The sequence below is a fragment of the Aethalodelphis obliquidens genome, unplaced genomic scaffold, assembly GCF_003676395.1.
Source record: "Aethalodelphis obliquidens isolate GAN/ISIS:26980383/991018 unplaced genomic scaffold, ASM367639v1 scaffold12, whole genome shotgun sequence".
Taxonomy (NCBI): domain Eukaryota; kingdom Metazoa; phylum Chordata; class Mammalia; order Artiodactyla; family Delphinidae; genus Aethalodelphis; species Aethalodelphis obliquidens.
This window is the reverse complement of record NW_020837956.1, coordinates 14,449,558-14,475,266: the sequence shown is the minus strand read 5'-3', so window position 1 is coordinate 14,475,266 and position 25,709 is coordinate 14,449,558. Positions and strand designations below refer to the sequence as shown.

Sequence of the window (25,709 nt, the reverse complement as noted above, 5' to 3'; positions counted from 1 at the left end):
TAATGCACAGAAATCTCTTGCATTCCTATACACTAACAACGAAATATCAGAAAGAGAAATTAAGGAAACAATCCCATTCAGCACTGCAACAAAAAGAATAAAATAACTAGGAATAAACCTACCTAAGGAGACAAAAGACCTGTATGCAGAAAACTGTAAGACACTGATGAAAGAAATCAAAGATGACACAAACAGATGGAGAGATATACCATGTTCTTGGATTGGAAGAATCAATATTGTGAAAATGACTATACTACCCAAAGCAATCTACAGAGTCAATGCAATCCCTATCAAACTACCAATGGCATTTTTTACAGAACTAGAACAAAAAATCTAACATTTGTATGGAGACACAAAAGACCTCAAATAGCCAAAGCAATCTTGAGGGAAAGAAATGGAGCTGGAGGAATCAGACTCCCTGACTTCAGACTACACTACAAAGCTACAGTAATCAAGACAGTATGGTACTGGCACAAAAACAGAAATATAGATCAATGGAACAGGATAGAAAGCCTAGAGATAAACCCACACACCTATGGTCAACTAATGTATGACAAAAGAGGCAAAGATATACAATGGAGAAAAGACAGTCTCTTCAATAAGTGGTACTGGTTAAACTGGACAGCTACATGTAAAAGAATGAAATTAGAACACTCCCTAACACCATACACAAACATCAACTCAAAATGGATTAAAGACCTAAATTTAAGACACAGCACTATAAAACCCCTACAGGAAAACACAGGAAGAATGTTCTTTGATATAAATCACAGCAAGATCTTCTTTGACCCACCTCCTAGAGTAATGGAAATAAAAACAAAAACAAGCAAATGGGACCTAATGAAACTTGAAAGCTTTTGCACAGCGAAGGAAACTATAAACAAGACGAAAAGACAACCCTCATAATGGGAGAAAATATTTGCTAACAAATCAACAAAGGATTAATCTCCAAAATATATGAACAGCCCATGCAGCTCAATATTAAACAAACAACCCATTCCAAAAATGGGCAGAAGACCTAAACAGACTTTTCTCCAAAGAAGACATACAGATGGCCAAGAGGCACATGAAAAGCTGCTCAACACCACTAATCATTAGAGAAATGCAAATCACAACTACAGTGAGGTATCACCTCACACTGGTCAGAATGGGCATCATCCGAAAATCTATAAACAGCAAATGCTGCTGAGGGTGTAGGAAAAAGGGAACCCTCTTGCACTGTTGGTGGGAATGTAAACTGATACAGCCACTATGGAGAAGAGTATGGAGATTCCTTAAAAAACTAAAAATAGAATCAGCAATCCCACTACTGGGCAGACACCCAGAGAAAACCATAATTCAAAAAGACACATGCACCCCAGTGTTCATTGCAGCACTATTTACAATAGCCAGGTCGTGGAAGCAACCTAAATGCCCACTGACAGACGAATAGTTAAAGAAGATCTGGTACATATATACAGTGAAATATTACTCAGCCATAAAAAGGAATGAAATTGAGTCATTTGTAGAGACGTTGATGGACCTAGAGACTGTCATACAGAGTGAAGTAAGTCAGAAAGAGAAAAACAGATATCATATATTAACACATATATGTGGATTCTCAAAAAATGGTACAGATGAACCAGTTTGCAAGGCATAAATAGAGACACAGATGTAGAGAACAAATGTACGGACACCAAGGGGGGAAAGTGGCAGGGGAGGAATGAATTGGGAGATTGGGATTGACATATATACACTAATATGTATAAAATAGATAATAAGAACCTGCTGTATAAAAAATAAATAAAATAAAATTTAAAACATAAATAAATAGTAATGAAGTCTCATTTCCTTCTCACTTTGAGGAGATTAAAAATAGATGTAAGGAGACACTTTAATATTCTCTTCCCATCATCAAAAGAAATGGCTGGCATACAATCTGCTCTGGAAACCACAGGTTTAGACTATTCACAAGCAACCGCAAAAGTTTAAACCAGGTAGCAAATTTCATTTTAGTGAGGCACAAATCAAAATACCAATTTCAAATGTGATATGCAAGGGTCAGGCACTGAGCTGGTGAGTGAGTCTAGCCCACTGCCTGACATCTGAACCTCAACCTAGCTTTGATCCCTCTTTATACTCTCAAGTTCACATTTTATAGGAGAAACTATATGTCAGCATAAAATTTACAAACTTGGGAAATGCAAGAAGTTCTTCCACCTATTTAAAATAAAGTTTAAAAACATAACACAAAAATTACATGATTAGACTTATATTAAAACATATGTATATTCATGTGTAAAAGGTACAAGGAAAAGAGTAACTTTAAGGGTATAGAATTCTTTAAACTAAATTTAAGCATATATAAATTAGAAGCTTTAAACTGTACACTTCCTGATAAAGCTAAAATTATGGAGAGAGAACTTATTCTTAATAATTCTTACTAATATTTAATGAAAAAATAAATTCCTCCATAGGGGAAAAAGTATTTAATATGGAAAAGGAACAGTAATTCAAAAAAGCTTTTTCACAGCAGATACTTTCATGAGATACTTACTGTCTGAGTAGTTGTCGACCTTGTTTCCACATTAACTGGCTGTTTTGTTGTGGCTGCACCTCTGTTTCATTACCTTCATCTGGAAAACATTAAATCATAAAAAAACTGACGTTTTATACATTAGAGGGTATCTCAATTCATTAAAAATGTCCAAAAAAAATTTATAAGATTAAGAACACTACACTGTAAGGTATGTTTTAGGACAATGGGAATTCTGTTTTTAAGTTTAATTTCCATAACAAAACTCTAATATAAATTCATTATTGCTACTAGATTTTCCTGAGAATTTCAGAACTAAAATAAAGACTTTTCCCTAATTTTTAGGTAAACTGAGAATCTTCCTTCAGGACAAATCAAGAGTCCTGAGTCAAGAGTCAAAAGTATTACGAAGCACCACATCAGAATTAGAACAAAATGTCCAGGAACGATGGTTCAAAAAAAAAAAAAAGCCGATCTGGTAAAGAGTAGATAGATAAGAAATAATCCCTGCTCTGCACCTGGCAACGCTCGCAGCGCACCATAGCCGGCCCAGCTTCTTTCAAAATGTCTACCGTTCATGAAATTCTCTACAAGCTCAGCTTGGAGGGTGATCACTCCACACCTCCAAGTGCATACGGGTCAGTCAAAGCGTACACCAACTTTGATGCTGAGCGGGATGCTCTGAACACTGAAATGGCCATCAAGACTAAGGGTGAGGATGAGGTCACCATCATCAACATTTTGACCTACCGCAGCAATGAACAGAGACAGGATATTGCCTCCGCCTACCAGAGAAGGACCAAACGGGAACTTGCAACAGCACTGAAGTCAGCCTTGTCCGGCCACCTGGAAACAGTGATTTTGGGCCTACTGAAAACACTTGCTCAGTATGACGCTTCCAAGCTGAAAGCCTCCATGAAGGGGCAGGGAATGATGAGGACTCCCTCAATGAGTTCATCTGCTCAAGGACCAACCAGGAGCTGCAGGAAATCAACGGAGTCGACAAGGAAATGTACAAGACCAATCTGGGGAAGGATATCATTTCCGACACATCTGGTGACTTCCGCAAGCTGACGGTTGCCCTATCAAAGGGTCGAAGAGCAGAGGATGGCTCTGTCATTGATTATGAACTGACTGACCAAGATGCCCGGGATCTCTATGATGCTGGCAGAAGAGGATAGGGACTGATGTTCCCAAGTGGATCAGCGTCATGACCGAGCGGAGTGTGTGCCACCTCCAGAAAGTATTTGAAAGGTATAAGAGCTACAGCCCTTATGACATGCTGGAGAGCATCAACAAGGAGGTCAAAGGAGACCTGGAAAATGCCTTCCTGAACCTAGTCCAGTGCATTCAGAACAAGCCCCTGTATTTTGCTGACAGACTGTACGACTCCATGAAAGGCAAGGACACTCGTGATAAGGTCCTGATTAGAATCATGATCTACCACAGTGAAGTGGACATGTTGAAAATTAGATCTGAATTCAAGAAAAAGTATGGCAAGTCCCTGTACTACTACATTCAGCAAGACATCAAGGGCGACTACCAGAAAGCGCTGCTGTACCTATGTGGTGGGGATGACTGAAGCCCACAATGGCCCGAGGGTCCAGGACGGCTGCTCCGCACTCCTAGCTAACAGTTCTACACAGTCAGCTTGTGGCTAACAGCCCCCTTGTGCCCATCCCTGGGAGGATGACGTTAGCACTGCCCACCCCACCTGCTCCATCCTTAGTTTAGTTGCCTAAGCATTACGTGGCTTTCCGGTCTAGTCTCTCTTTACAGTCAAAAAATGAACATTCCAAGGAGCTGGAAGTGAAATCTATGATGTGAAACACTTTGCCTTCTGAGTAACGTGTCATAAACACGAATAAACGGAATTTCTACTTTAGGAACAAGTAAAAAAAAAAAAAAAAAGAAATAATCCCAAGCCAAAGCTATTTCCTTCACTAGTTATTAAATGAAAACCTCAAGCATTCTTTTTTTAAGACGTTCTTTAGATGAAAACCTCCTAGGCCCTGTAAAGCTTCAATTCATCATTTGGTAGAAGCCGAATCTTTCAAAAAGATGATAAGGGACTTCCCTGGTGGCACAGTGGTTAAGAATCCGCCTGCCAATGCAGGGGACATAGGTTCAAGCCCTGGTCTGGGAAGACCTCACATGCCGCGGAGCAACTAAGCCCGTGTGCCACAACTACTGAGTCTGTGCCCTAGAGCCCGCAAGCCACAGCTACTGAGCCCATGTGCCACAACTACTGAAGCCCGCGCACCTAAAACCCGTGCTCCGCAACAAGAGAAGCCACGACAATGAGAAGCCCACGCACTGAAACGAGCAGCCCCCGCTTGCCACAACTAGAGAAAGCCTGCGCACAGCAACAAAGACCCAATGCAGCCAAAAATAAAAAATAATAAATAAATAAATAAGCCTAAATCCTTTCTACACCATCCTCAGATATACTCAACTGCCTTTGCCTACTTTGGTAGCTAGTGATGTTACCAAGGAGTGGTACATCCATTCAATGGAATACTACTCAACAAGAACAAAGAATGAACTACTGACACACACCAACATATAAGAATCTCAAATGCATAATGCTAAACGGGAGACCCTAGATTCAAAAGACTACATTCTGTACGATTCTGGAATTGATATGATTTTCTCAAAAAGGCAAAACTGTAGGAACAGAAAACATATTAGTGGTTGCCAGGGGATTAGAGTAGGGAAGGAGGGGTTACTACAGAGGGTATTAGTAACAAGACTGTATGTGTTTATGAAAACACCAAAAAGGTGAATTTCACTGTATGTAAATTACGCCTTAATAAAAAATAAATTAAGCCGAATCAAATAAGAATGCATCCTCACCCTCTTTTAAAAAAGTGTATTCTTATACTGAGATAAAATCCGACTCCCTTGGTGATCATTTTGTAATATATTAAAATATCAAACCACTATGTTGTACACCTGAAACTAATATAATATTGCAAGTCAATTATACTTCAATGAGAGAAAAAGAAAGCAAGCACTCAGTCTTGACTCAGTTAACCCAGCTATATGACAAAAACAGCAAGGCTATGACTGCTGCTTATTATATTATTCCACACTGGATCATGACTAGGCTCCAGATGATTGCAAGGAAGCAAACAAAACCTCATGGAAACATAACCAGTCACAACACTTACTAAGAATGAAGAGATTCAAAGACCTATAGAGCTTGAGGAGTCCTTATCTCCTTGGTAATGGATCTGAGGAAAACTGCTTACCTTAATTCTTTTATTAGATTAGTGTATGAATTAATGATCTAAGATTACGTCTGCAATCATAGATTTAACCACACAAACATAAAACAGGCTCTTTACTCAACATTGCCAAAATCTATTTTCCACTGATTTAGAGAAATAATCAGTGGTATAGCCTTCTGTAAGAGCAACAAGTTTCAATGCCTGCAAAGTAATTATAAAGACAGAAATCCTGATTCTGGATAAGTTTCTCTGAAGTAAATTTTCCTTTCTCTATTTAAAAAAAAAAAATCTGACTCTCTGGGTCATATGTGAACTTGTATTTCCCCACACTTCCTTATCCAGGCTAAACACTTAGTTCTCTCAATGGTTAGTAAGTATTCCTCAACTATCAGATTCATTCTTACCTTATCAAGTTCAAAAAGTGACATTATACAAAAGTGAGGATTTTAAAGTGGGTAAGAACTGAATTTCTTGGTAATGTTAAAAATATCTGACTGACACTTCCAGTCAGGTTGGAGTAACAGGGACCCAATTTACCCTCTTGCTTGAAGCAACTATACATCAAAATGGTTAAGACATTGGACATCAGGCAACAGAGGGCAGCAATCCCTGAGAAAAGGGAACCAAACAGGTGAGCCTATGATTGTTCCAGCTTACTGCCTTGATAGAGTTTCCCGATCACAGCATAGGGAGGGAGAACAAAAATAATATCTGAAGAAACAGGGGCTGAAAAGTTCCAAATTTCATGAAAACTATAAACCCATAGATCCAAGAAACCCAACAAATCCCAAGCATAAGAAACACTGCGGTGTGGGGGGGAGGACGGGGCAGGGTGTGGAACTACACCAAAGCACATCATAATAAGATTGCTTAAAACCAATGAGAGAGAGATACCTTAAAAGCAGCCAGAAAAAAAGGTCACTCATACAGAGGAATAAAGATAAGAATGACAGAAGATACCTCATCAGAAACAATGCAAGCAGCAAAATAAAGACTTTTTCAGACACACAAAAGCTCAAAGAATTCATTATCAGCAACCCATATTACAAAATATGTTAAAGAAAGTCCTTAAGACAGAAGGAAAATGATACCAGAAAATATGGATGCACACAAAGGAATGATGAGCACTGGAAATATATGCTTTTTATGTTATTTAAATCTCTTAGAGAACTGTTGAAACAAAATTAATAATGTAGTGTATGGTTTAAATATATACAGAGAAGTAAAATATATGAAAACAATTGCACAAAGACAGAAAGGAGAGATGGAAGTACACTGTTAGGAGGTTCTCATACTACACATGAAGTGCTATATTAGCACTTAAAGACAGAACTCTAATAACTTAAAAACACATACTATAAATCCTAAAGCAACCAATAAAATAAGAGTTGTAGCTAATAAGTCAGCAAAAGAGATAAAAAGAAATCATAAAAAATACTACATTAGGGGCTTCCCTGGTGGCACAGTGGTTAAGAATCCGCCTGCCAATGCAGGGGACACAGGTTCGAGCCCTGGTCCGGGAAGATCCCACAGGCCACGGAGCAACTAAGCCCGTGCACAACAACTACTGAAGCTAGTGCGCCTAGAGCCCGTGCTCTGCAACAAGAGAAGCCACTGCAATGAGAAGCCCACACAATGCAACGAAGAGTAGCCCCGCTCACTGCAACTAGAGAAAGCCCGCATGTAGCAACGAAGACCCAACGCAGCCAAAAATAAATAAATAAAATAAATAAATTTTTGAAAATATATACTAGATTAATCCAAAAGAAATCAAAAAATGAGGAAAAGGGAGCAAAGAACATATTTAACAAATAGAAACCAAACAGCAAAGGTGACAGCTTTAAAGCTCACTGTATCAATAATCACATTAAATGTGAATGGTCTAAACATCTCAGTTAAAAGGCAGAATTTGTTACTCTGGATAAAGATATTCTATTTTTAATAAGTATCTGGCTTCTAATATTAAGTAGGAGAAACTGAAATATGAAAGATAAATAGATTTTAACGTAACTTAGGGTAATATTCTCCTGAAGTAGAAATGTAAAGGTTTGGAAGTGGAACAAAACAGAAAAAATGTCAGAGGGGAAACGAATTTTTTTTGAAAAACGTTTCAGAAAACATCTGGATTATCAGTTTCAGGAAAATATAGTAAATGGATAAAAGAATGAAGGAAAAATGCCTGCTTCTTTAATTTGGATACACCACCTTCTACCCTCTCCTAGTCACTGTCCTCGTCACTGTCACCTACAAATCCCTTGATAACGTTCTAAACCAGGCATCCTTCCTCTGTAACCAAACTTTTACATCATCTTGAGTGAAGTTAATATTCATGTGGGTGATCCACTTCAGCTTCTGCACAACCACCACCCTCTCTAACTGTCATGCCTTAGATACTGTCATTATGAAGAACTGTCACTGATGCAAACTCACTCTCTGAGCATATCCTTCAGGCTCAATACCCCTAATTCACCAGGCACTTTGATTTCGGTGGGACCTTAGATCAGGGGTGATCAAATTTTGGCCTGCAGGTCAAATCCAGCCTGCCACACTTATTCATTTATGTGTTGTGGCTGCTTTCATGTCATGATGGCAGAGTTGAGTAGTTTCAACAGAGAACACATGGCCTACAAAGCCCAAATATTACTATCTGGCCCTTTACAAAAGAGTTTGCTGACCTGCTCTAGACTGTTGCCTATCCCCTTACTTTGATCCATTAGCCTCCCTTTGCCTTCACTTTCTTTCCTCTCTAGTTTTAGTTCAGTGTCTATCAATTCAACCATTCTTTTGACAATGTCTTCATGTCCTCTTGTCTCTCCATGAATTCAACTGTTAACTATTTTCATTCTATTATCTTTTACCTAGGCTGCCAATTGTGCAGACCAGCAGCACTTCTACATAAACTTACGTTTACACACCTCAATCGGACGCTCAGCTTTTCTCAATCTTACTATTTCTTAGTAAATTTGTTCTCTTGTTCATTATTATTTTAAACCTTCTCCACGTTTCTTAAACCTCTGATGTATTCTTAGCAGATAATCCAGACTCATACATAAAGCTATCATATTAAATACCCACCACCAGACCGAAACCCAAATCTACACACCTATCACCTAACTTCCTATATTCTCTCTTGGTAACAGTAAAAGACATGCTCCTCCTGCCATTCTCCAGCTATGCTCAGAATCCAATCCCTATCACTTCTTCAGATACCTTCATATTGTATCTCTGCTCTCTCCTTTTTATTTGCTCCTCCTCTAAGAAACATGTCACACACACACACATACACAAACACACATTCTCTCTCTCTCCTCCTTGACCCCATGGGTCCTTTCAGCTATTTCCCCCTAATCCCTCACCTTCAACTCCACAATCTAGGCTTCCTTAAAGCTTACTACACTTAGTCTTCACTTTCTACGCACAGTCTTCGTTTCTGCCCTCAACTCTCTCCTAAGACTGCTCACAATAAAGTTCCCAGTGACCTGTGTGTCACTAAATCCTAGAGATACTCTTCAGACCCCTGGGCATTAATCGGTAGCGCTGAAGGATCCTTCCTTCTGGAAACCCTCTCTTCTCTTTATCTCCATGCTCCTGATTTTCCTCCTACCATTAAAATAATACTCATCAGTTTCCTTTTCAGGTTTCTATTCTTCTAACAGTTTTTTAAATGTTGCCATTCCTCAGGGCTCCATTTTAGATCCTCTTCTTACTCTACATAAGGTCCCTGGCTGAGCTCTTCCACCTCAGTGGCAATGAGTGTCATTAGTACTAGATGCTATATGCTCTCAAATCTACATATTAAACCCATGTCTCTGGCTTGAGCTCCACACTCACATGCTCAGCTGTCTACTAGCCATTTCTGCTTGATGGCCTAACAAGTAAATCCAAAAGTGAACCCACCATCTTCCAAACGTACGTCTGGTCTAATTTTTTAAACTAGAAGTGTGGGAGTCATCCTTGATTCTCCCCTTTTTAAATCCCCTACATCTAAACAAGAACTAATTTCCTGCAGATTTTACTTCCTAAATATTTCCTGAACACACCCACTTCTCTTCAACTACACTGTTAGTACCCTTGTCAAGGTAACCTTCCTCATTTACCCAGGTGGCTGCAAAGTCCTCTAACCCACCTCCCCATCTTCAGTTTTACTCCTCTCTAACCCACCTTCCACACTGCTGTCAGCATGATCTAAGAGCAAGCAAATCTGATCACAAGAGCCCTGATTAAGACCCTTCAAAAGCCTTCTCGTAACTCTTAGTTAATCTGCCCTCCTGGTTAACTCTCTAGCTGCATCTAGAAACACTCTTTCCCTCTCCCCCTCTACTAATTATTTTGTTTCTCAAATGTGGCAAATTCTTCCCTCAGAAACTTTACCGCTAATGCTCTGCCTTTCTTCTACCTCTCATTCAACAAATATTTAGTCAGTCCTCTTTCCCTGGTTAATTCTTACTTGTCTTTCAAATGTCAACTTCAAATATCACTTCCTGCAAGAAGGCTTCCTTGATCACTTACAACTAGATTTGGTTCTCCTGCTACTGTACTCCATAACACCTATTACTTCTCCATATAATTTTATTGTAATCACTTTTTTCTTTTATCTTCCCTGTAAAAATCCAACAGGGTACTATATTTTTATTCACAGAATTTGATTCTGGCTCTGACACAAGCATTACATATTTCATATTTAAAAGCTGAACAGCAGTCTGAAAGATGGACAGATGGAATGATACTAGGTATTACATACTAAGAAAATAAACCTAGAAGTTAGGAATTATTTCCAGAATTTTCCCCAGTTTACAGATAAGGAATGGAGCAACCTCAGAGAGACTAAGTAATATCACAGGTATTTAAAGTGTTAGGACAGAGTCAAACTTACGTGTATCCAATTTCAAAGCCCAAACTTTTTCTACTGAGCCACATTCTTTACTTACAAGCATTTTGTATATACTGCAACTAGGCCTTTATACTCCTAAATCGATATCTAAACTTAGGAAACAAACATGTTTATGTAAAAGTAGTGATTAAAATCACTCCTTTGATTCAGACAATGTACTGTTAGGATAGTCTTCAACAAATAGCCTAGATTTAAAAACAAGAAAAAAAATTTTTTTAATCTAAGTGCATCTCAAGTTAAAAGAAAAGATGCCAAAGTAAAAGAACAATGAAAAAAAACAAAGAAAAAAATGTCAGTGATCAATTGGTATTGCTCTAAACATCAAGGATTCAATATTCAGAGGTGGAAACGTGTTAATTACACTACTACACTGAATTGAACTATAAAATTGGCAGCACATTCAGAATAATTTTCTTCTTTCATACACTGTCAAACACAGAAACAGTGTGGAAAAATGGGGAGAATTTGAATTTTGGAGTCAGTGGACCTGGGTTCAGATCCATGTTCCTATTACTTAAGAGTTGTGTGACCTTGGGCAAGCTTCTCCACTTCTCTGAGTTAAAATTTCATGCAGGTAAAATGAAAATAATATTATTTTTATTGAATAACGATATTAAGAATTAAAGTTAACATACATAAAGCCCACAGAAACCAAGGAAGGTATTTCAGTATGTGATAGTTATATCAGACATTTGATCCAGGAATTTAACCTGACATCATGTCAAAAACACACTCTTCTGAAACATGGTGATAACTTTTCAACAATTTTTCTTACTTTTTCCTAACACCTACTAATAAGTCAATTATATTCCTTAATATCTTTACAAGTACTATTTTTGTATTGTTTGATGGGGTGACGAGGAATATAAGAGAAGGAAAAAGAAGAAATAGCACAAAAAGATAACAACTGTTTCAGCAGTTAAAAGATGTTCTGGTTACAGAACATCCTGTGGGTTAAGTCCAAACAATTTTGCACCTGAAATTGAGGGATCAGACTTAAAGGATGAGTAATTCTCTTGTACTTAAAGAAGAAATCTCCTACCTCCATAGTTTCTACCCTTTCTCTCAGGATTTCAAGGGCATGATGTACTTTGTATTACACATCTCAAAGTTCTCATTAATACTGGAGGGACCCAGCAACACACAGTTATGTTGATGCATGTTACCCCATGAATTCTGATCCTTCAAGTAAGTGTAGAACATAAGCAGAAAGTGGGGAGCTAAAAGAATGGGGAAGAGGGAAACAGAAGGAAGGTGGTAGAAAATGATCAAATGACACTTAGTGATTAGTGCCCAAAGATAAGTAGGTCAGAAAAAATAACTAATATGCAAATAATTAGAAATTAACTTGCAGTTATAAATACTGTTGCTACAAAATACTAGATATTAACTTCTTTTTAATCATTTAAACTTCCTTTAAAATTAGCTTACCAGAGTCATAGCTTGGAGGCTTCATATCTCCCTGATTCAATTCTGTTCCGTATTTCAACTTGTGGTATTTAGCTCTACCAAAGAAATGAGAAAATACAAACCATCTTAAAACATATTTAAATGAACTTTAAGATATGTAACAGGAGTAGTCATCAGTATGCAGCAGTCCTGACTAACTTTCAACAGTTCAAAGACTTCCACAGTGTCAAAGTCCTAATACAAAAGCACTTGCCATTATTATTTTGTTGCTGTTATACCATCAAGTCCTGTTACAATAAATAAAGGAATAACACTGAGAATCATAAATCTTGTTTCTACAGTTACAAATGAACCAGATAACATTCTAGTTTCTGCAGTATTCAAATTTTCTTGATGACTGCCAGAGTACAATTCTATCAAAAGCAGTAAATAAGTTTGGATTGTGAAATAAACTTGAGAAAGACTAATCATTCTCAAAATTGAGTTTCGTTGTTTTTTTTTGTAGAAAGGTCATTCATAATACTTTGCATTGTCTGGCAACTATGCTTTGCCAAGTATGCATTAGAGTGAACAATCCAAAGGAGGGAGGGGGAACCAGCCTAAATCATCAATGTTGAATAAGACATTCTAGTAGGAATAAATATATTTTTTAGTAGCCAAGGTATCTTTTACCTTTTCAGGAAGAACTGTGAACAGGAATACCTTCTTTTAAAAGCTAACTAGATGTTATTATCTCTGGTTTATCTAATTTAACCATCCCAGATTTAACCATCCAAGACCAAAAAAATAATCTAGGTAAGGTAAAAAATTTAAAGGTTAACTAAAAATGGCCATACTTAATGTATTTGTATATTTTGACTTGTTTGCTTCCCCAAAATATTGAGACTATTACAATAAATATTCAATGTAATAAGACTGGGATAATAACAACAATAATAATTTGAAAAACCAAAGTAATAAAGTAATAAAGAAGGAATAAAAGGGTAACCAAATAGCCAAAATTTGAAAGTTATTTTTTTCTTTATAAAAGACTGAGCACTTACTTTAAAGTTTTTATATTTCAAGAAAAGTATAAAGAAAATGAAAATTATTTGCTTGAATGTGTAAAATACTGGAATTCTTCATATTACTTTGCAATAATTATTTTGCAGTTACAACACACAAAAAATCAACATTTTGTACAGAGGGGAATCCTAAAACCTCTGAAAGTTACAGATAGCTGATGTTCTATTTCTTAAAGTAGGTGGTAGGTACATGAATATTTTTTATATTAGTCTTTATATGTTTTGCATATATATGAAATGTTTTGTAATGGTATGTATCCATTAAAAAGAAAAAAGAATCTTTGTGTGCAAATATGGGATTGATCTTTAAGCTTAAGTAAAAAAACAAGGTACAAGATACTCTGTGTGTGTGTGTGTGTGCGCGCGTGTACACCTCTGTGTGTTTTTTATATGTGTTATGGTTTTTAAGTATAACTGTCAATCTTCAGATTTTTTTATAAACACACTCATCTACCATAAGACAAACTAACAATACCTCCTATAAGGCAAAATAGCAATTGAAAGTAACTGGCCTGAGGACAGAATAAAAGCAGCGATAAAGTTTTATGGAGTTAACTTATGTATTTTTGTTTTACATATATATACATACTTATTTATATATATACACACACACATATATATATACACACATAGATATATGAGGAAAACATTTTCAAACACAAAATACTGCACTATAGTGCATTCTAGTGGTCTTAGGAAAAACTACAACAGAGCTTACAGAAAAGGGAATAGAAAACATTCTATAGTAATTACACACTATGAACTAACATTTCATAAAAAATTAGATAAAGACAAAATAAGTAAAGAACTGCTGTGTTTGCTACAAGCTGTACTCCCATGAATCAGGGTCTCCCTAGTGAATTGTTAAGTTCACTGAAAAATAATTTACTCACAGAACTCAATTTAGTAGCATTCCTTTTGAAGTCAGTATGCTAAAATACCTTCCCACTCATATTGCTTCCCATTGTTTTAACGCTTCATCTCACTGTTAGCAATACCCTTGTTCCCTAAGCTTTTTCTGTCTAAATCTGACTGACTGCAAGTTAAATAGCAGATCTCATGCCTAAGAACTCTACATTTGATACATAGCTAGGCCTCCCAACTGGTCTTTACTGGATAAAACAGCATAAAATTACATAATTATAATATATTAAAGAAGTCCCATTATAGCTTTGTTTCAAAGTCAATTATTATATATAATATGCCTGGAATATAACACAGCATTCCAATCACACTTTAAACGTTGATACTTAAAAATAATTTGATTAGAAATTGAGTTATTTGTAGTGAGATGGATGGACCTAGAGTCTGTCATACAGAGTGAAGTCAGAAAGAGAAAAACAAATACCATATGCTAACACATATATATGGAATCTAAAAAAAAAAAAAAAAAAAAAGGTTACGAAGAACCTAGGGGCAGGACAGGAATAAAGCTGCAGATGTAGAGAATGGACTTGAAGACACCGGGAGGGGGAAGGGTAAGCTGGGACAAAGTGAGAGAGTGGCATGGACTTATATATACTACCAAATGTAAAACAGATAGCTAGTGGGAAGCAGCTGCATAGCACAGGGAGATCAGCTCGGTGCTTTGTGACCACCTAAAGGTGTGGCATAGGGAGGCTGGGAGGGAGACACAAGAGGGAAGAGATATGGGGATATGTGTATATGTATAGCTGATTCACTTTGTTATAAAGCAGAAATTAACACACCACTGTAAAGCAATTATACTCCAATAAAGATGTAAAATATAATAATTTGATAAAATCCAACGAACTGTTATTGAATTCTTATGACATGCCAGGCACTGTACTGGCTGGTGGGAATAATGTGCAGCTTGTAGTCAGTTAAGGATAAAGGCAAGGAGATAAAGAAGAGACAGAAATGTAAATAAATAACTCTAGCACATGGTGGATAAGAGCTATGAGTTATATCAAATGTTATACGAATTTAGATAAGGGATTATCTAATTCTGTCAAAGGTCCTGACAGTAGTCAAGGAGAGCTACCAAAAAGAAGGAAACACATGAGATTTTAGCTAAACCTCAAAACCTATAGTTCCACAATCAGACAAATGGACTGATGAAGAGGGTATTTTGGTCAGAAGGAATATCTTAAAAGTGGAAAAAAATACACAGTGGTGTGTGTGTTTGTATAGGACTAGAAAGGAGCCTGGATGTAGAATCTTTTACTAAGAAGAACTCTGAAATTAGCTAGATATTTTTAAGCAGGGATATAACATCTGTGTTTAGAAAACGAATTCCACGGACGTGGAAAATTAATCAGAATGAGAAAATGTATTAGAGGCAAGGAGGACAGTTGGGTTTTTACAGTGGTGCAGACACAAGAGATATGTGGAGCAAATGGAAGAAATGTTTCAGAATTATATTTTATATAGTGTTTAAGGTTCTTCAATATAGAATTTCCTGAATAAACCTTAGGTTATACCCTGCGTGTTCTTGGAAAATTATATGCAAATCTTCTCATTTCGTAAATTTTATCACACTTTAAGGAATGCTTTGTTAATCCACTGCTAGGGGCTTCCCTGGTGGCACGGTGGTTGGGAAGCCCATGCGCCACAGCTACAGAGCCTGCACTCTAGAGCCTGTGAACCACAACTACTGAGTCTGCGCTCTGGGGCATGCGAGCCACAACTGCTGAAGCCCACGCGCCTAGAGCCCGTGCTCTGCAACAGGAGAGGCCACCGTGGTGAGAGGCCTGTGCACCCCAACAAAGGGTAGCCCCTGCTCACCTCAACTAGAGAAAAGCCTGCACGCAGCAACAAAGACCCAGTGCAGCCAAAAATATAAAAAAATAAAGAAAAATTTTGAAAAATCAATAGCATAAAAAAATCCACTGCTAGGTGTGTAATCCTTCTTTAATGTTAAATATTCAGTTTTACTTAACTTTGGATCTTTTTAAGTGGGACGACTTAGAAAATCTGTAATACAGCAATTCAAAACCATGATCCTTACTTAGGTTTTTACAAGTTAAATGACAAGATGTCTGGAATTTGCTCTAAAATAGATTGAGATGAAGCAAGATTGACAAAAATGTTAACTGTTGAGGCTTGGAGGTGTATATAAAAGATATTAGTCTCTGTACACCTATGCTTCAAATTTTCCTCAGTTAAAAAAAATATTTTTTAATTGGCTTAACGTGTCAGAAAAAATAACTTCAGAATCAAAAGAACTGAAATGTTCCAATTTTTTAAAAATTCCTTTGCATTAATTAAAAATAATTTCACAGTGAAAAGGACGCAAATATTTAAGAGCTCTAATCCACAGAATTTTTTTTTATTCCTTAATTTATCACACTTCAGTGGTGCCATTACATCAGGAATAATCTCAAATCATTCCACGGACTTCCAAAGATACAAAATCAGGGACACTTTTCCAGGAGAATCCCTTTAAGTTAAAAAGCAAAAAACAATCTTCCCTAGACCCAGCCACTATCTCTCTTTATCTTTTCTGTTCCCCAAAGTCAAACTACTTGAAAAAATAAACAACTCAAAAAAATAAACAACTCTATCTGTCTCCTCTTTATCTACCCTTCTCACCTCTCAGTCCCCTGTGATCTGGTTTATGTTCCTGCTACCTCACTGAAGCTTTCTGGCAAGGATACCAACAAGCGCCTAACTGGCAAATCCAGGACTATTTTCAGTATACAACTTACTTGTGATTTGTTTGGCGTCTGCAATTGTCAAACTTCCACCTGCTTTAGCTTGCTTCCAATATACTGCTCTCTCCTTCCTTCTCTACCATTCTTTTGTTGGCTCTTCTTCCTCTGTCTTTTCCTCAAACATTTCCATTTCCTGTGACTCCTGCTAGTAATCTCTTCTTGTCCCACAATACCTGTTCTGTTTGTTTCAGAGTTCTTATAATTTTACCCACAATATTGATGATTCCCAACTACACATCTCTAGTCATGAGTCCCCCTGCCATAGTGGCTTTTCAACCCTAATTCTTTATCTTTAATTCACTTGATACGTTTCAAACTTTTCATTCAAGCCAGAAACCTGGGACTCATTCTTGAATTATCTTTCTTCCTCATCCCCTATACCAAATCAACTCCAAATCTTATGCATTTTTTTTTCTATTTAAAATGTTTCATAGGGAATTAATTCCCTGGAGGTCCAGTGGTTAGGATTCCAGGCTTTCACTGCCAGGGGCACGATCCCTGGTTGGGGAACTAAGATCCTGCAAGCCACAAGGTGAGGCCAAAAAATAAAAATAAAAACTAAAATGTTTCATAGTGGCTAACTCCTCTATTCTAGCAGCTACTACGTTATCATTTCTCATCCTAAACTATTACAATCTTCCTGCCTCTATTAACAGATCTTTTCAGTCTATCCCCTAAATTGAGGTCAGGGTGATCTTTCTAAAATCTATTTTAGACTATTCCATGCTTAAACCTTTCAACTGCAAGACAACTAAATGCAATATGTATTCCTAGATTGGATCCTGGACCAGGAAAAAAAATACTACAAAGATCATTATTAGGACATTTGGTAGAAAAAAATGCTATGAAGATCATCAGCGGAACATATGAATATGGGCTATATTACATAATAGAACTATATTGACATTAAATTTCCTTAATTTGATAATGAGCTGTAATTATTTAAGGGAATGTCCTTGCTTTTAGAAGATAGTCCCTTAAGTACTTAAGGGCAAAGGGGTATAAGTCTGCAAAGAAGTAGCAAATGATTCAAGGAAAAAAAACAATGAGTATATAGAGAGAACATGATACAAGTAAATACAGCAAAATGTTGTCAACTGGTGAATCTGGGTGAAGGGTATATAGCTCCTGCAACTTCTGTTTGTTTGAGACTATTTTAGGAGAAAATGTTTTTTAAAACTTGCAGTGTAAGATAAAAGTTTGAACTCCTTAGTTAGGCTCTCCATGATCTGGTTCTTGCCCATCGCTACCATTATTGCTTATAAATCATAATTAACACCTTACCCTCCACACACAGTAATCACAAATTTCTGAACACACCAAAATGCTTTGTTCCATATCAAACATATCTTCTCTACTGCTTGAACCTTGCCCATCTGGCAAACACCTTATTTTTTATGATGCTGTTCAAGTCTCACCCCCGCTAATCACACCCTTCTTTCTGCTTTCACTGCCTCCAGATCCAAACAACCACTCCCTTCTCTGTGACCCCACTGTACCCTGTGCTGACTTCTCCCACAGCACCTAACTTACTGCACTGTACTTCTGTGGTTTCCAAGTCTGTTTCCCACTACTCTAGGCCCTGAAGGGACAAGGTTTGTGACTTGCTTCTTCTCAATTCCAGCACAGTACTTAAGTTGGATGGATAGATTAATGAATATGTTAATGAGAATGCGTGCACACACGCACACACATACACACATACATATACACCGTATCCTTGGTTAGTTTAATATTTGTATATTTTAATTTTTCTGACTTACAAGATAGTATAATGTACCGGTAAAGAGTACAAGCTTCAGAATCAGACAGACTGGAGGGATCTGAATCACAGCTCTACTGTAACTCTGCAACTCTACGTAAATTACTTAGTTTTTAATTTTTAAGCCTCAGGGGCTGGTACATGGTAGTTAACAGTTGCCATTATTAATGTTATTACACTCTCTCTTTGATTATGCCTATCATTTAGATTGTTTAAAATCTCAAATATTCCCAAATTACACACTTAAAAGTTTTTTTTCCCCACCATCTCCCCAATACAGCTTTCAATCAACCTCTCAAGGAATGAAAAGAATCACCAATTTTTCACTAAGAGGTCAATCTGTTTTCAACCTCTAGTGTCATTTAAAGATCCCACGTGAAGGTAAACACAACTTCTAATAAAGTTTTATCTATTTCTTGATATCCATAAGTAGCATCTTTTAAATGGTAGAAGATGCTTCAAAAAACTGAAAAGGGCATGTGATCAAAAACAAAGCAAAATAGAGAATTTCAATATCACCTAACAAGTACTCAATAATCTAAAATAAAGAACTGTCTTATACTGCTGACAAAAAATTCCAAAGACCATCCACTAAAGCAAACAAACTTAATTCATATAAAAACTTCCAAAATTCTCATCCATGACCTATTGTCCTTTACTTGTGAACCAAGTTTAGTTCTTGAATATCTTAGAAACTAGCAGAATAGAAAGGTAAGATTCACTTCTGGAGAGATATGAATAGTTGATAGCAAAGGATCAAAATACCAAAAATGTCTATAAAAGGATTCTCAACACAGTCTGCCAGAGTAGGTTTCTTCCATAGAAAATACACCAAACTGAATAATACTAGATGATAAGGAAAAGGGAGTAAGTATTATAGAAATTTCCTTTACAACTCAAAAACTATTTCAATTCTATAAAGAAATAGATATCAACAGTTCAGGAAGTACATACATTCCTTTAGAAAGGACAGCGTGGGGGAAAACTGTTGCTAAAATCTTAAAAATCATATAAATCAGTTTTTTGGTCATTATTACTAAACATTCATTAACAAATTAACATATTACAACCATTTCTAAATGTTTATTACAAATACTACTTCCTGAATTAAAAAGCAGAACACATTACAATGTGGATTTGTTGTAGGAATAACAGAAAAATCACTCCAATATTTAAGAGAACACTACCTTCCATGTCACTGAATTACCTTTCCTGTTTAAGAGCATACTCCAGCATCTTGATCCTCCTCACAAGATCCTTCTTCAAATTTTCTTGACCTTTCCTTTCCCCCTGAAGGAAGGCAATCTGAGCCTGAGTAAGGAAAAGAAAGACAAAACTCAGTTTAGACGAAATAAACTTTTTCAAACTCAGCTGAAGAAAGAAACTTTGGAAGATAAAACAATTAGATGTAAAAACATTTCTTTTTACAGATCTGTCACAACGTATACAGAAGGGCACTGACTGCAAGCGGGGGAAATGCTTAACTTATTTTTTAAAAAAAAGGACATCTATATAAATGTCACTTCAGACTAGGGATGTTACAACACGTAGTCCATATCCTCTAAGAGTCTATAATTTAAAACAACCAATATAAGTGCAGACATATGCAAAATACAGCACAGTTTGCTCAAGTGTTTGTCTTTTAAGGCATTGAGGGGGATTCTTCTTTATAAAAAGTGAAGATGGAGAACTACCATATGACCTACTATTCCACTTTTAGGCATTTATCTGAAGAACATGAAAACACTAGTTCAAAACACTAACATGCACCCCCATGTTCATTGCAGCATTATTTATAATAGCCAAGATATGGAAACTACCTCAGTGTCCATCGATGGATGAATGGATAATGAAGATGTGGTGTACACACACACACACACACACACACACACACACACACTGGAATACTACTCAGCCATAAAAAATGAAATCCTGTCATTTGCAGGATTTCAACAACATAGATGGACCTCAAGCATATTATGCTAAGCAAAATAAGTCAGATAGAGAAAGACAAATACTGTATGAGTTCACTCATATGTGGAATCTTAAAAAAAAATAAAGATGAACAAACAAAACCAAAAAAAATTCATAGATACAAAGAAGAGATTAATGGTTACCAGAGGGGAAAAGGGCTGGGGGGGCAGGCAACATGGGTCTTAGGTGTCAATTGTATGGTGATGGATGGTAACTGGACTTGTGGCAGTGGTCATTTTGTGGTTTATACAGATGTTGAACTATAGTGCTGTACACCTGAAACTTACATAATTTTTTTTAAAGGGTGAAGATCGGGAAAGGGGGTAAAGTAGAATCATGAGTTCTTATAATAAGCCTTGTAAAGTAAGAGTTCTCTGAGTTTCACCATCTACTTAAATTTTATGATGGACTCCTTGTCTTGAGAGACTTTATCCTGGACCTCCCCTTCAAATAAGAAATAGCTGTCTTTTCTCAATCCCCACCTTTCACCCCATCCCCATTTAGATTTGATATGCAGGGGGAAAGAAAGTGAAAGCTGGGAAAAGGAAAATCAGAGAAAATGGCCCTCCATAGGTTCCTGGCCCCTCCCAAACATGAGAAAAAGAAAAAAAGAAAAAACCTACATTTTAACATGAAACAAACTGTAAAACTCTAGTGTTCAGTTAGATAAAGAGGATAGGAAAGAGCAGCTCTCCATAATAATTAAAAAGACATTTAGAATTGAAATAATACTTTCCACTTAAGGAATTAAAACTATGTTGCAAATACTAACTTGTTAAAGAAACCCATAACACCACTAGGAGTGTGAGAGGAGATCTACTTAAAGGCCCTCAAAAATAGCTATCAGTTTCACTATTCTCACATTCTTTCCCCTCTCATTTCTATTATATTAACTCAGATAACGTTATTTATATTTCCACAGTGCTTTCCATTTAAGTAAGCAAAAATTTACATTTAATGATGATCTTACCACATCCCTAAGGAACTGTGGATTATCCAACGAAGGTTTAGTGAATGAACCATTAAACTTACTTCTATTTGGTTTAAATGACACTCATTTCTTTTTTTTTCAGTACCATAATAAACACAAAATCCAACTCACCGAGCTTCTTATAACTTTCAGAATGTAGGTACTGTCATGTTTTTGTTCTCATTTCAATGAGCTCTTAAAATTTATATTGCAATTATAAGAAGGATTATTTTTATCTTATTGAAATATTTAAAAACAGGCTAAAGATAGTTCAGTTGTATACACAGAGGAAAAGGCATCAAATATCTACAATATCTGTATTTAATGATCATATAACCTTTTAAAATTGTATGTTCTACAATGAGATCATTATTTTATATAAGCAGAATTAATAATACATGCATTAAAAGCTGACAAAAATGAATGTCCTGTCAAAAGGATATAACAGCCCACCTTGTTTGGTCAAACAATGTTTTGGCCTAGAAGACAGGCTTCAAAATGGCTTTAATAGGGCTTCCCTGGTGGCGCAGTGGTTGAGAATCTGCCTGCTAATGCAGGGGACACGGGTTCGAGCCCTGGTCTGGGAGGATCCCACATGCCGCGGAGCAACTAGGCCCGTGAGCCACAACTACTGAGCCTGCGCGTCTGGAGCCTGTGCTCCGCAACAAGAGAGGCCGCGATAGTGAGAGGCCCGCGCACCGCGATGAAGAGTGGCCCCCGCTTGCCACAACTAGAGAAAGCCCTCACACAGAAACGAAGACCCAACACAGCCAAAACTAAATAAATTAATTAAAAAAAAAGACTTTAATAAAAACAATAATTTAATCAGTATAATCATATAACCAAAGTAATAATAAAATTATCAATTTCTTCCTTTCTATACCCTTTGACGAGCTTTCTATTTCTGCCACCATCATTGGTCCTGGGTGATTCTGACACTTCAGCATATAATACTCAAAAGTCTTTACTGCAACTCATTCCCCAGCCTACCAACTACTCCTTATACTTCCAGGACACTTGCTTTCCCATCCTCCTATCAATTCACACACTGGACTACTTAACTGTTTTTTTTGTTTTTTTTGTTTTTTTTACTTAACTATTTAATAAAAAATAAAAGACCCAGAATTGTTGGAGAGAGAAATTACAAAGAAGATGGAGGTGCCTAGAAAAGACAAACAGAAAGGAATAATAGAAATATCTGTGATATTCCTTGGTGATCAAAGGATATCTCTGTGACATTTCTGCCACAGATGCATAACGTGAAATCAATCATATGGAAACATCAGGCAAACTAAAATTATGGGTCATTTTACATTAACTTTCTTGTCATCTTCAAAAGCAACAGGTCACAAAAGTCAAGGAAAGACTGTTTCAGATCGAAGGAGATTAAAAAGACATGAAAGGGCTTCCCTGGTGGTGCAGTGGTTGAGAGTCCGCCTGCCGATGCAGGGGACGCGGGTTCGTGCCCCGGTCCGGGAAGATCCCACATGCCGCGGAGCGGCTGGGCCCGTGAGCCATGGCCGCTGAGCCTGCGTTCCGCAATGGGAGAGGCCACAACAGTGAGAGGCCCGCGTACCGCAAAAACAAAAAAAAATACAGAAAAAAAAGGACATGAAAACCAAATGTAATGCATGATTCTGGACTAGATTTGGCTATAAAAGGATATTATTGGGACAAATGGCAAAATATGAATGGGTCTGAGGACTAGATGGTAGTAATACATCAGTGCTAATTTCCTGATTTTGAGGACTGCATGTGGTTACATAGGATAGTACTTGTCTATAGGAGACAAACACTAAAGTATTTGGTGGGTGGCAATGGGCCATCAGGTTGTCTGGCACCTTGCCCTCAAATGGTTCAGAAAAAAAAATATTCTTTGTACTATCCTTGCAACTTTTCTGTCAATATAAGATTTTAGTTTTTGAAAAAAATCACTACTCCAGCTTCCTTAATAAGATAAGATACAAACAATTCAATTCAAAGCCAGTATCATGTGTAATAGAGAAACCCGAGTAGTAATGACAATAGGAACAAAATAAGGATGTCCACTTCTTACCACAAATATTTAACGTTGCTCTGGAGGTGGTGGCCAATGTCATTAGTCAAGAAAGAATTAAGTTTGGAAAAAATGAAAACACTAATTCAAAAAGATGCATGCCACCCTAATGTTCATAGCAACACTGTTCACAACAGTCAAGACGTGGAAGGAACCGAACTGCCCATCAACAAATAAATGGATAAAGAAGATGTGGTGTATATATATATATATATATATATATATATATATATATATAGAGAGAGAGAGAGAGAGAGAGAGAGAGAGAGAGAGAGAGAGAGAGAAGTATTCCATATATACACATACAATGGAATACTACTCAGCCATAAGAAAGAACAACATTCTGCCATTTGCAGCAATATGGATGGACCTGGAAAATATTATGCTTAGGAAAATAAGTCAGACAGAGAAAGACAAATACTGTATGATATCACTTATATGTGAAATCTAAAAATAATACAAATGAATATATATGCAAAACAGAAACAGACTCACAGATATAGAAAACAAACTTGTGGTTACCAAAGGGGAGAGGGAAGTGAAGAGGGACAGATTAGGGGATTGGGATTAACAGATACAAACTATGTATAAAACAGATAAGCAACAAGAATATATTGTATAGCACAAGGAATTATAGCCATTATCTTGTAATAACTTATATGGAGTATAATCTGTAAAAATACTGGATCACTACGCTGTGCACCTAAAAATAATATAATACTGTAAATCAACTATACTTCAATTAAGAAAAAAAGAAAGAAGTTTATAAATAAAAAAGAGAAAATAAAATCATATTATTTGCAAATGATAGGACCAGATATTTGGAAAATCCAAGAAAATATAGACTATAAACTATTACAAAAATAGAGGAATTTTAGTAAAGTAACTGCATATAAAAATAATAAATCAAAACCCATGGCTTATATAAAAACTAGTTACATGATATAATGAAAGAAAACAATCCCATTTATAATAACAAAAATGATAAGATAATTAGAATAAACCTTACAAGAAAAAAATAAGAGCTATACAAAGAATATTTTAAATGCTACTAAAGAGCACAAAAAATGACTTGAACAAATGAGAAGCAAAACCATGTTCTTAAACAAGAAGATTCTGCATTACAATGATTTTATTTCTCCCTAAATTACTCTTTTAAAATTATGCAAGCCCAATTAAAATACCAATACAATGTTTTTAAAAAACATCATACATAAAAAAAAATCATACATGATGAGTCTAAAGTATATATGGAAAAATAAACAAGAATAAAAAAATTATTTTAAAGCTCTAAAATATTTTAAAACATTATGATTTATAGTCACCTAAAAAGTGGTACTGATGCACAAACAGACCTATCTATAGCACAGACAATCCAAAAACAAACCCAAATACATATAGGAATTTAGTAGAAACTAAAGGTGACATTGCACATCATTGGGGAAAATGTAAATTATTCAATAAATGTTGATGGGTAGCCATCTAGAAATTATTTCTCACATCAAAACAAATGCCAAAAGGATCAAAAAATTTAAAGGAACCCCAAAGTACTAGAAAAAAGGTAGAGTTTGATTTTAATAATCTCAGGGTTAGGAATGTCTTTTTGAAAATAAGACAAAACCCCAAGTCATAAAAGACTAATAAATTTCACCTCAAAAAGAAAATATTTATACATGGTAATTTAAAACTTGCTGAAAACCTATCATGAGAAATAAGACAGCTCTTTTTTGACGAATATCAAAACAAAATCAGAAAAGTAGTCACATCACAAATCACAAGTTTGCTTTTCTTGATGTATAAAGAGCACCTACAAATTAATAAGAAAAAGATTGAGAACTCAACAGAGAAAAACACCAAGAACATGTTGACTGAAAGGAAATAAAAAGGCTCAAACACATTAAAAAGATGTTCAATCTCACAAGAGAAATGCCAACTAAAATTGTAATCACATTTCCCCCTTTCCATCAGATTAATAAAGTTCAATAATTTGATAATACAATATATTGGGGAAAATGCATTCGTATGTTGGCTGTGTTAATCAGTTTCACCACTACTGTGGACAACTTGGCAATATCTATCAACTTCATAAATGCATATACTCTTTTTTTAAAATTATTTATTTATTTTTGACTGTGTTGGGTCTTCGCTGCTGCACGT

The 25,709-nt window shown here is 36.2% G+C and overlaps 1 protein-coding gene and 1 pseudogene across 3 annotated transcripts in view; one reads left to right on the top strand and one right to left on the bottom strand.

The window, feature by feature from the left end:
- Window positions 1-25,709, bottom strand: part of STRN (striatin) — a 111,561-nt gene that overhangs the window by 52,046 nt on the left and 33,806 nt on the right. For all 3 annotated transcript variants that reach the window (XM_027113387.1, XM_027113389.1, XM_027113388.1), the window contains exons 2-4: window positions 19,760-19,863; window positions 12,071-12,144; window positions 2,537-2,615 (exon numbers count right to left, since the gene is read on the bottom strand). In XM_027113387.1, coding sequence (XP_026969188.1) covers window positions 2,537-2,615; window positions 12,071-12,144; window positions 19,760-19,863 — 257 coding nt within the window. The remainder of the gene's footprint in view (window positions 1-2,536; window positions 2,616-12,070; window positions 12,145-19,759; window positions 19,864-25,709) is intronic.
- On the top strand, window positions 2,623-4,653 carry LOC113623848 (annexin A2 pseudogene; annotated as a pseudogene).